The 12,438-nt window shown below is 37.2% G+C and overlaps 1 protein-coding gene across 1 annotated transcript; it reads right to left on the bottom strand.

Annotated features, from left to right (window-relative positions):
- Window positions 1-1,680: 1,680 nt before the first annotated feature.
- LOC149017677 (protein CROWDED NUCLEI 4-like) lies at window positions 1,681-6,981 on the bottom strand. Its single transcript, XM_089151998.1, has 7 exons — window positions 6,298-6,981; window positions 5,165-5,374; window positions 4,802-5,055; window positions 4,345-4,615; window positions 4,164-4,247; window positions 2,092-3,938; window positions 1,681-1,936 (listed from the first exon to the last, which is right to left on the bottom strand). The coding sequence occupies exons 1-7, from the start codon at window positions 6,535-6,537 to the stop codon at window positions 1,798-1,800; spliced, it is 3,045 nt and encodes a 1,014-aa protein (XP_089008124.1). The 5' UTR covers window positions 6,538-6,981; the 3' UTR covers window positions 1,681-1,797.
- Window positions 6,982-12,438: the final 5,457 nt, after the last annotated feature.

Raw genomic sequence — 12,438 nt, forward strand, 5'->3', positions numbered from 1 at the left:
GATTGCAAGTTTCGTATCCGACTTGGGTGACACGGCGATATATCGCCGACATGAAATATCGTGGTTGCATCTATGATAGGGGCTTTTGTTTTATTTATATTTCTCAACCGCACATTAGGAGAAAGACCCATGAAAGACTAATAAGAGTCTTATCTCTATTTTATTTTGTCAAGATTCAAATGTCAACTCCATTCCTAATATGTGATAGAGAAGTGTAAAGAAATAAAAAATCTTTCATACCCTGATAGGACTTCCCAGATGATTCCTGGGAGTTTACGAGCTTAATCCCCCACATCTCCGGTCAGCATGTCTCAGAGCGCACTTAGCCAGTCTCTAGGCCTAAGCCTAACCCTAACCCCATTTACTTGCAGACTACGTGGTGCTCATCCGCCATTTTCATCGATTGTCTAGTGATATAAGTGAGAGTCTCTGTCAAAAGTGCCTAACCCCACTGAATTTTGCTCACTACATTATGCAATTATGCAGTTATGGAGATCCACCGTTTTCTTTGCCCAACAAGCCTAACCCATTGACTAGCAAAGCAAGCTTTGTCGTCCACTATTTTCTTTGCAAGAGTTGTCCGGTAACACCCCAAAAGGGGAGCATTGCTCTTGACGTTTATTTTCTCTGGTAGTGTACCGCACAAAGGGGTACACCCCCTTTGAAGTATAGAGCCTTCAACCAGCCGTGACGTGCTAAGATATAATTGTGGTTCTTCATTTCAAGACGCTGATGTGTACCATTTTGTAATCTTTATCCAGAGATTTCAGTCAAACCGCTTCCTTCTGTTAAAAGAATAAAATTTCATAATCAATGGTGCAAGTTACACAAGCAAAAATTTTCTCCAGTGACCAAAAACAGTACTTGCATCGTCAATCTTAACAAATATGAGTTTGGATCCTCTACCCGTCAACATAGAGATATATGATCTCTTCACGTTTTTTCCACCACATAATAGGGTAAGACTCACCTCTAATACGTGAATCCTGCTCTGGGAAATAATCCAAACTATCCGATCAGTAAATGTTCAATACAAATGGACGAAGCATTTACAGATCCATTGACAACTGCTTTCTATACCATTGACAACTGCCACAAACTCATAAGCTATCCTTGGCGTTGCACTGCACATCTGTTACCAAAGAAAAAGATCCGACACTGATCTCTTAACTCTATTCACAAGCAGCAGTAACATTCATATTCACATACCTACAATCCAGAAACAATGTTCTACTGATCAAGATTCACATGCCTATTGATATTCTTTTCCTGCCAAGTCTTGGTTCTTAATTTTATCAACTTTTCCACCTTTTTCTGGCTTCAACCCCACATGAACATTGAGCATACGACTGCTCCTCATAACTTCAGGACTGCGAAAACAAAAGACAATAAAATTCAACAAGAGGAAGAAGATGATATGGAATGAGAAGCAACATCAATAACAAAGTCAAAATACAACAGCGAGTGCTTTAAGGCAAAATATACTAGGAAGATAAGTGGAAAATTACGACTACTTCAGCATGAAATAGTCTCATCAGAATTTTGAACTGAATAAAAAAAATCCAGGACACTAAATATCTTATCAGCCGAAACCACACAGCATTTAATATCGTTTGTTCTAGCCAAAAAAATAAATTTGAGCAATCTTATCTTAAAACCTTAATTAAAGATTACCAGATTATGTTGCCTCCTTAGTTCTTCATCAGCTTCCAATACTCCTTCTTGTACCTTTGGTGTCTTCAAGCCACAAGATGAGAAACCGTTCCCTATGCAGTGAGAATTAGCATGCTTTTCCAGTTATCCACTGTGAATATTATCCTCTTCAAATTGTGGTGCTTGATCCTCCAAGCAGACCTTGGAGATCTCCTTAAATTGTTCTTCTGATCTCTCAATATTATTATTTTCATCTGGCGAGAGTGGAGTTGTTGAGGTTGCACTGAAAAATAAAATTATTTAATGATGCACCCAATAGCATAAAGAAGCTAAAGCATGGATGCACTGTAAAACCATTATTTGTGGCAACAAACTTTTTGTTAAGCACATATTGCAGGACAAATAATTGGGGGGGGGGGGGGAGCCAATACCTCTTACCTTAGTGTCTCGGTGGCAAAATTTTGTTGCTTCTGTTTCTTATTATCTTCCAATTGTTTTGATTCTCCTTCAAACTGTTCACATGAGAAAGCAACCTGAGGTCTTTTTTTCCCAGCCAATCTGTCCACTTTGGCAACCGAGTAGACAAAGTTTTCAGCTGTCTCTGTTCCACATTCAGAGGCCAAATTATGTGGACCTCTACCATCCTTACCAACAGCCAGCACCATGGTCCTGTTCCTCCTCTCCTCTGTACTATCATTTTCTCGAGATTTCAAACCTTCAACATCTACAAACTGTGTTGACAAAATTTTCTTTGTATTCTGGGAGTACTTTCTCTCTTGCAACTTCAAATTTGCATCCTCAAACTCAGATATAGAAATACCTTCTCCATGCTTCACTGCAGTTTTTTCAGGAGACTGTCTGAATATCAATTCAGCACATCTTTTGAGCCATGACAGGGGGGTAGAGCTATGAGGTGAATCATTATATGCTCCTTGCTTGGAAAGCAACTCCAGTTTAGAGGTATCACAAATAGCTTCTTTTGGCGGATGGGATACTTGCTTGGTAAATTGTGAAGTACCTGGCATATTTAAGCATTTCTTGGGATCACCATGCTGTATCTTGGATAATACGTTTTCTGGTTCAATTTTCAAGTCCTCCAACTTTTCAAGATGTTGGATTTGGATATTTATTGCTTCTCTATCAGCATGCAATAATTGCCGCTGCTTCTGCAATTTTCCCTTTTGTTTGTGCAGTTCTTCGATGGCATTATTGATCTCAGCCCATTCCTTCTCCCTTTGCTCCCAATCAAGCTTGAGCTCTCTCCTTTCATGATCAAGTCTTTTCATTTCCAAAGTAATATCTTCCCATTCTTTTGTGACCATTTCTTTCAGAGAATTGATATGACGAAGTTCTCTGGCCTTTTCTTGCTCAAATGCTTCTTCCTTCTCTCTTAAATAATTTTCTATTTCATCCTTTCTCCTGTCAATACAGCATTCTAGTTCCTTCTTCTGCATCTCAATATCGAGTAGAAAATCTGCACGCTCTTGCTGAGTCTTCCTAAACCACTCTGAATGCTCAGACTCCATTTTTGTTATGAAATCTTCCCGCTCACGAGATAGGGATTCCACATCATTTTTCAATTGATCTTGAAATGCATCTTTCTCCAATTTTAGGCTGCTACGTTCTTCTTTGAGCACCTCAGAGATTACTTTTCTCTCCTTAGAAAAATGTTCTGCTTCTCTCTGTAGTTCTTGCCTTTTTTCTTCAATCATCTCCCACTCAGTTTCAAACTTTGCCTTCTCTGCTTTTAGTTCATCTGCTTCACTCATTAGCTGAAGCTTCTGAGCCCTAATACAATCAATTTCTTCTTTTAGTTTCATCTCTAGGATCGGTAACTCATCTCTTTCACACTTCTTGGCTTCTAAGTTATTATGTTCTTGTTCAACTTGTTTCCTTCTGTTTTCCAGTGAATCCATAGATTTCTGAAGGTCTAAACTCATCTTACTGATCTCTTCTCTTTCTTTCTCCAAATGTATCTTCTCCAGTTCTACATCTTTTTCAGCTTCAATACATCCTTTTTGTTTCTCCTCAAGTAACATTGATCTCTCTGCCACATCCTGCTCCTTTTCCACCAATGCTCTTAACTGAACCTCAAGATCATGCTCCTTCTCCTGGATTAGTTCCTCCTTTTGACTTAGATCAACCACCCTCAATTCATAACCCCATCTCTTGGTTTCAATCTCATCCTCCATTTTCTTGCGCTGTACTTCCAGCTCTACTTTGAAGGCAGACTTCCTCTTCTCGAGAACAATTTCATTTTTAACAGAAAATCTTTGAATCTCATCCTGCATGGTAGAAGAATAAATCTTTAGAAAGATAGAATATTGCATTTATCCTCAACAAGTCTTACCTGCCGTCCTAAACATAAATAAATAAAACTGTAAAGCAGCAGATGGACCAAAAAGGAAAAAGTAGAAAGACAGCAAGACTGAAGTAGAAGGTCCACTTGAAGTTCATTCAACCAACCATATTTAACCAGGCATGGAATGAATCCAACAGGCAAGACTCACATATTCCTTGCTTGCAAGCTTTTCCTGTAGAACCAGTAGCTCCTTATCTTTCTTGTTGAGTAGTGCTTCCCTTTCAATGGTAGCCTGTAAGCACCAAGAGTAGTTATATTTAACCTCCCGTGCCCTGAAAATTATAAATATGGTACGATGCTCAGAATAAAGAAAGCATAGGAGAACACACCTCCTCCCTTTTCAGAAGGGCAGTCACCTTTAAGTCGAAACTCAATTTTTCTTCATTAAATTCCTTACATTTTTTCTCAAAATTTTCTTTTAAGATCTCTATCTCTTTTTCACAGCGATTTAATTGTTGCAACCTTTGAAAGATGTATTCTTCCCTTTGGCTAAGCAGGGCCTGACCTTCAAGTAACTGATCTTGTCCTTGCTGCAGAACTCTCTGACGTTCAGATAATAATTGCCTCTCAAGTCTAATTTCCTTCTCCTTAGCATCACAACTAGCAAGGAAATGCATATCAACTTTTCAGGAACTCAACAGAATGATAGTTAACTTCAAATTCCACATTTTACGTTTTGCCCTTTATTTTTATCATTCTTCACCCATAGATCCATCCTAATTAAAGATGAATGCGACGAAATAGAATACAAAAGCCCAATGAAGAATAGAGAGAGAGAGAACATACTCTGAATTGAATGATGAAGTAAACCGCCGCAGCTCATCTTCACGTGCTTCAACTTCCTGGAGTTTCCTTTCTGCATCACGATGATACTGACTAGCCTCTGCTCGAAAGGATTCAGCAAAACGAAGCTTCATCTCTGCTTCAGTATACTCTTTCTGAGCATCCTTTGTCATACTCTCTGCTTCAGCTATTTTACTCTCAGCAGCAACTTTCAGTTCAGCGGATTCAGCACGTATTTCATGTAAGGTTTTCTCAATCTACAGATCAATGATAAAAGAAAATTTGGCTAAACAAAAATAAAGCAATACTATATTTCAGACCAAACAAGTAACACTTCATAAAAGAAGGGCCATTTTACAAGCTTACATTTATTTTACATTCTTTCTCAACTTCCAAAGCCTTCTTCAAATTCTCTTCTTGTTTCCTAGCTTCAGCTAAAGCAGTTAAATGTGCCACTTTTTCACATTTATTCTTAATTTCAGCTTCTTCTGCTGAAGTTTTACTTTTCTTACACTTGGATGCCCATTCATTCCTTTCCAATAAGAGAAGACCCATGTGATGCTGGTAGTTGAAAACCTGAACAAAATGTCATGAGATGAAATATATGTTGAGACATCAGTTAATGAACGAAGAATGTGGGGACAAGGAGACAAAAGCATGCATTTTGGGGTACTAGAAGAAAATAGCATAACATTATTATCATGTCCAGTAGTTAAGATGTACATGGCAGCTCTATATAACAATACCAATATTCGGCAGCTAGAAGGATCAGATTCAGAGATTCTAATATTCTATAACAACCCTTACCCCAACTGAACAACTCTACAATGGACAGTTCAAGGTGAAATGGGTTCAGCTCAGCCCATGTTTCCGAAATTGGAGTGTGGGTTGGGAATCAGCCAATTCGTATTGGCTTTTTCCAATCTAATTCAAAATCTTCATGCCAATATTCCCAGATTTTTACTGTTTCAGGCAGATTCAATGACTTTTTGGACCTCCTCTGGCAGATTCCAATTAAGCTCCAGGTCCAGCGACATGAAAAATTATCGCCTTATATGGTTATACCTATGTTCAAGTAAAATTTTATTATAAAGAAGTTTTCAGAATATATAAACCATTAACTCATAAAATCAAATTAGCCAGAAAGACCCAAGAGTGGAACTTGTTATAAAAAATTACATCTGATTGGTCTGTCAAGTAATAACACCTTAAGGAAAATCAAAATCAGAGTGTTGTTGTGATACTCCCGTTGTTATATGACGGAATGCATGACAATTCATTATTGAAGGAACATGAGTTCTGGGTTTAATTAACATGCTTCCCATCATTATCACAAAGAAGAATTCTTAGCTTCTTTGTCCAAACTTCAAAGTTGAAGCAACTACAAACACCGGAAACCTCTCCAAAGTTGAAGCCAAACTAAACACGCCTATGACCAAGAAAAGAAAACTCAATCAAAAAGACAAAAGAGAGCAAAAAAATGCACGAAGTAGACGAACCTCAGCTTCGAGAATGGCGATGTAAGCAATTAGAGCTGCCTTATCCCTACGTTTGATGGATTCCTCATCAAAACCTGCCTCATGGAGACGCTTACAAATGGCTTCATCGGCGAAAGAATCGCCACCATTTCTTGCAGCAGGAGTGGAAAGATCTAAAACCCTAGAGCCAGAAAGATATCCAACTTCACCACAGGCGCTACCAAGAGGAATCCCCATTCCTAGTTGTTGAGAACTGGCCATCTCTTCCTTCAATCCAAAGAAACCCTAGCTTAGAATTAATTCCGCTATTTCACTCTTTCTTCCACTTTGTTCTTCCTCTGTTTTCTTTTTCTTTTTTCTTCTTTTGGCTCCTAATCTCTCTCTTACCCTTTTGGGAGTGAAAGTTGAACAGGCTATAAAGCACTCTATGGCTTGAACGTTAGCCCCCACGAGGGCATGCTTTTAGCCAATGGCCAGAACTCAGAGAAGGATCACGAAGGCCACGCTCTTGTCAATGGCCAGAACACAGAGAAGGATCATGAATGGATCCCTTCTGCATCTCAAATCGTTCTTCACGGAGACAGAATCAAGAATGCACAGGTCTTACTCACAGCACAGGCAGCTCCTTCGGACACTTTCTCGAAAGGGTTTAAGGAAGCAGTGACTCGCACTGAAGTTCCAAATCAAACCAACAAAAACCGTCTTTCTGTGTGGCCACTTGGAACTAAACACAGTAGTCTACAGTGAGAAATGAGGATGCTGTACAGTAACACTTGGATCGGAATCTTTGATTTTCAATTGTGGTGTGATAGATAACGAAGTCTGTGATCCAGTTTGAAGCATTGGGATGTATCAAGCATTGGTTCTACCCTTCCCAAGATCAAACATTTCGTCTGGTGGGCCTTCCCCCATTCGGATCGATATGTATGATTTTGTCGGTTCAGATTAGCGTAGTACATACTAGATTTAAGCTCTTTTTTGTATCAATTATCATCCTCTATTATGAGGTTTTTTCATTATTTTAAGTTGTTTGGCATCCATTATGAGTTTTATTTTTAGTTAAAATAATAGAAAAACTTCCAAAATCCACAATGAACTTTTTGTCTATTATGAATTATGGTGAGAATTTTATTCTCTTCATTTATTCACAAGTTTACTTAAAATTTTATGATTAAGATAAAAGTAAAATAGTCAATACACATTTTTTAAAAATCACATTTCCCCTTTTATCACTTGCTCATTATTATTTACTAACAATTTTTTATTTTGACACCAAACTTATTTTTCATTCCATAATTTATTTTTGACAAAATTCACCAAACTATTTTTCATTGTTGACCATTAATGAATTATTGTACTTATTTCTTTTAAATAGACATAATAGAGAATGAGAATTGATACAAAAAGAGTCTAAGCTATTGTGATGATTTGGATGTCGTGGATATTTTGTGGACTATTTGGTGCGTTTGGAGCTATTGCATATTTGCATCTACTTTGAGTTGGTTTTTTGGTTAAGCTCTAAAATTCAACAATGTGGTCCTATGTCATTGGAGAGACCACTTCACCTAGTGAGGCCATCCTGCAAGGAGATGAGGATGTTTATCAAATATACACTGATGGTGATGGAGCATAGAGGATGATAGGAGCAAGAAAGGAGGTTGGGGAGTTTTGATTTGGGACTCCAATGGCACTTTTTTCGTAGTGTAATGGAAAACATGCAAGGTCTCTCTCAGCTTCTATTGCGGAGTAGGAGGCAATTTGAGATGAGTTAGGATCATCTTCCCCGTCGGAGGAGCACAACGGCTTCCCGACCACAAAAACAGTGGGGCTCACAGGTGAAAAACATTTTTTAGAAAAGAAAAAAAAAACTGAAAAATGCCTTAATTAAGAATTAGACTTGGACCCTAGTACTGGCTAGTACAACTCACTACGAGTAGGTTTTTCATATTAAGCAAAAATTTGATGGTCCTATAAAAATCATTACAAAGCACGACTTGTTGCCAAAGGGTTACTTCAACGCCCTGGTTTTGACTATGAAGAGACTTTTAGTCCCGTGGTTAAGCCTACTACAATTCGCATCGTTGTCTCTCTTGCCATCGCCAATAAGTGGCCCATTAGACAACTTGGCGTGTCTAAGTTTTCTTACACGAGAATCTTGTTGAGTCTGTCTACATGCAACAACCTCCTGGTTATGTTGATCTAACTCAACCGAGACATATTTGTCTTCTTCGTAAGTCCCTCACTAGACTCCATTAGGAGCCTCGGGCTTGGTGTCTCAAGCTTAGCATCTATAGTACCTCTCATGGGTTTGTGGCCTCACGGACTGATACTTCTCTCTTTTTGGCAGAAAAGAAAAAACCCGTCTCATTCAGAGTTGCAGACAAGAAACCAGAAAAAGAAACAAATCAAAGAAAGAAAGAAAAAAACCCCACCTGTGTTGCTATTATTGATTCTTCTTCTGCAAAAGGCATGGAAGAGTGGATGTCATCGTTTCTCAGCAAGAAGAAAAGCATTTCATCCCAAGTTTTCAAATTCCAAATATAGAGTAAGCCCACATGATAATAACTTCTCAAAGAACAAAGAAAAACTGACCAATCATTCACAGTTACCAGTTCTCTTTACATGATCAAAAAGGTTAATTACTATACACAAGAGGGAAGAAAATCATTATTTTTAAGGAGTAGAAAATTTCTTCTTTCTTTTTCTCTCTCTTAATGTTGCGTTTGTTTGCAAAGGTGGGGTGGGAAAAAAAAACATGTGTAGTGGGGTGAGGGAGAAAAAAAAAAAAATGAAAGGGTTTTGTGGAAAGTGATAATGGTGGGTCCCACTTTTTACTTTTTCCCAACTTTTCTATAAAGTCCTATTAATTATGTAGGGTTTTAAAATGGCTTGAGGTGGAAAAGTTGGATGCCACATCAGCAAACAAATTTCTTTGAATCAAAGAAACTTGACTCTCACTTTCCCACCCAATCAACCAAACAATCTACCATTTTGGGATTTAAGGGAAAAGTAAGAAATCTGCACTCTTTTCAAGAATTTTTCCCACCCTTTTTTTCCCACCCGACCTTTATTCCAACAATCAAATGCAACCTTAGGGTTTACTCTTTGCTTAACCAACCAATCTTGAACCCATCAATGATTGAATGAGTATCCCATCGAACCTGGCCAGTAACTCATATAACATTTGAAAAAGTTGCAGTTAAACGAAGCAGAATGAAAAAAATCCTTCTAGTTTAGTTTTTTCCATAGAAAAAACTCAATGAAATATCGAAAAAAAATGAAATTGTTTACATTTTCACCCTTGCCTATTTAGGAGGACTCGATGAATATTGGAAAAAGTGGACTCAATCAAAGATTATGAATTGTCATTATTAGTTGATATCGATATGACATTAGACCAATATTCCTTAATTGTCAAATATTCTGTTCCATGAATTTTAAGTAACCGCTCAAGAATCCTATGTAAAGCTTCACACTCCTATCTTAAATAAATTTAAAATAAATAAATAAATAAATAAAAGCAACGCTTCGATTTATCCATCAAATTTTAATGAATTTTCTACATGAGCTCCCTTCATTTTCATGGAAACAAATTGCACCCCCTCTAAAATCAAAACCTTGTAAATACCCCCTCCACCATTAACCATGTTACTTAGGATTGTTAAATAATTTTAATATGACCCTATTATCCTCAAATATGGTAACGTTTGAACTTCTTATTTTCAAAACCATACCACCTCATTCCTCACAGTTACTCACGATGCCCCGTAATCTACTACTGCCAATTAACGACCACGATTACCACTGGAGAAACATTTGAGGAGAAGCAGTGCGTACCTTATCTTGAGGAGAAGAAGAAAAAAAATGCAAGTGATGTATGCACAGCTTCTCCTCAAATGTTCCTCCGGTGGAATGGAAGGGGTATTTGAAAGGTTTTTTATTTTTATTTTAGAGGAAGTGTGCCTTCTTTCCCGTGAAAATAGAGAGGATTCATGTAAAAAACTCTTGAAAATAAAAAGTTCAAATGTTACCATATTTGAGGGTAATATGGTCATATTAAAATTAGTTAACAATCCTAGTAACGGGGTTAATGGTGGAGGGGATATTTGCAAGGTTTTGATTTTATAGGGGGTGCAATTTGTTTGCCATGAAAATGGAAAGGGGTTCATGTAAAAAACTCAATTTTAATTTATTATCTACCAAAAAAACAACTTTATCTCTTTATGAGACATGTCACATGACAATAATATGCTCTTTTGTTTTAGTGGTTTCAAGTCACAAAGTGATTGGCTTAATATAATAGTGATTTTTTTTAATTTTATTTTTATTCGTGGGTCTTTTTAATAGATCATAAATTAATATTGGGTCTCCTTAAAGCTATATATAATGTCTGGATCCCAACCAAACAAACACCGTCATCTACCATTAAGTGTTTTCAAATTTCAAATGTAAAAAGACAAAAATACCCCATTACGTATCATAAATACCAACATTCCTAATACCTTAATAAAACTTAATGCTTTTGATCTTCCGACAGGCACTCCAACTTTTGAGATCGTCACTAGCACTTTCTCTCTCTCTCCCTCCCTCCCTCCCTATGCAACTCTCACCGCAGCTCCACTCAAGTCTGCAACCTTCATTGCGGATCAATAGTAGATGATTACAGATCCATCATCCATGCCTTGATTTGTAGTAACCGGTGTTGGTTATTGCTACTACTGGGGTTGTATTGGCATTGACAAATTACTAAAGACTAGAAACCAACCCCATCGTACCAAACAAAAAAAAAAAAAAGAAACCAACCCCATCAGAAACCTACAAAATCATAAGATTTTTTATAAAAGAACATTGGAAGCATATCACCAAAGGTACAAAGAGCAAAGAGGTATTTAAAAAATTAAAGACTATAAATCTTAAAAGAGAGAAAGTTTAGTATGTTCATTTCAAATTTGCTGCAAAATTCATCAAGAAAATCACGAATAAGGATAATCACTAGAAAACCTCTCTCAATAAATTTTTTTATAATAATAATAATAATAATAATAACAGCACGTTTAAGATGTATCAACCACCATAAGACTATGATAGGTCAAGTGGGACTGATTTAATAATGTCTGTCTATTTAAAATATTGAGAAAACGTTCCATGAAAAATAAAAATATCGAGTAAACGAGACTCCTAGGAATGTCCGTTCAATACGCCATGCGCTAGCTTCCATAAGTTGCACGTTTTCCACTTTAGCATATTTTGTACGAAATGCGAATCTTAATATATGTATGATATTCATATAAATTTATATAAAACTAACCATTCATCGATGACTTCATCAAATTTTCATATAAATCCACCATAGTGAATCAGCATCTACGCAATCTTTGTGTGTTACCTACCGTGTATTTGTCTGTATGCTATCAGAAAGTCAGATCTAAGTCAAAAATAAAAAATAAAAAATAAAAATATATATTTTAAGAGCTCTGAGTCCCATTTAATAATAAATATGAGATCCACAAGGTTATTTAAAATGATAAATCTCAACTTTTTACTTAAATCTTAGTCTAATGGGCGAAGATCCCATTCCTAACTATCAATAATGTTCGAGATATGAGTGGGAAGGGTAGTGGAATCGGTTTCTACCTGTTTCAATTCTTCCAGGTTTAGTCAGAAATCATTGGTTGAACCCAAAACTCAATATTTCTAGCAACTGAGTTCGATTTGTTCAATTTGATTCCACTCAAATCGACTATATGGGGATTAGGGACTTCCATTACTTAGGCTGCGTTTGTTTGCAAAGGTGGGGTGGGAAAAAAGGGGTAGGAAAAAAAAAATATGGGTCCCATGTGTAGTGGGGTGAGGGAAAAGAAAAGGGTTTTGTGGAAAAGTTATGGTAGTGGGTCCCACTTTTTACTTTTTCCAACTTTCCTACAAAGTCCCACTAAATATGGAGTCGGATCAGCGATCCCGACGAGGAGCTCAAAGTGCTCTCCCGCGCTTCGTGACCACAAATATCAGTGGGGCCCACGGTGAAAAACACTTTTTGGAAAAGAAAAATATATATATATCGGTGGGACCCACTGGTTTTTGTGGTTAGGAAGCCATGGGGGAGAAGATCCGAATTCCTAAATATGTGAGGTTTTAAAATGGCTTGGGGTGGAAAGTTGGAGT

Source organism: Hakea prostrata, chromosome 4 (assembly GCF_041222555.1).
Source record: "Hakea prostrata isolate BN-2017 chromosome 4, UWA_Hpros_2, whole genome shotgun sequence".
Taxonomy (NCBI): Eukaryota; Viridiplantae; Streptophyta; class Magnoliopsida; order Proteales; family Proteaceae; genus Hakea; species Hakea prostrata.

Coding starts and splice junctions, on each gene's coding strand:
- LOC149017677 (XM_089151998.1), bottom strand. CDS start 6,537: ATGGCCAGTTCTCAACAACTAGGAATGGGGATTCCTCTTGGTAGCGCC. Junction 5,375..6,297: donor TCGCCATTCTCGAAGCTGAG/GTTCGTCTACTT, acceptor CATTTTGTTCAG/GTTTTCAACTACCAGCATCA. Junction 3,939..4,163: donor AGCTTGCAAGCAAGGAATAT/GTGAGTCTTGCC, acceptor TCTACCATGCAG/GATGAGATTCAAAGATTTTC.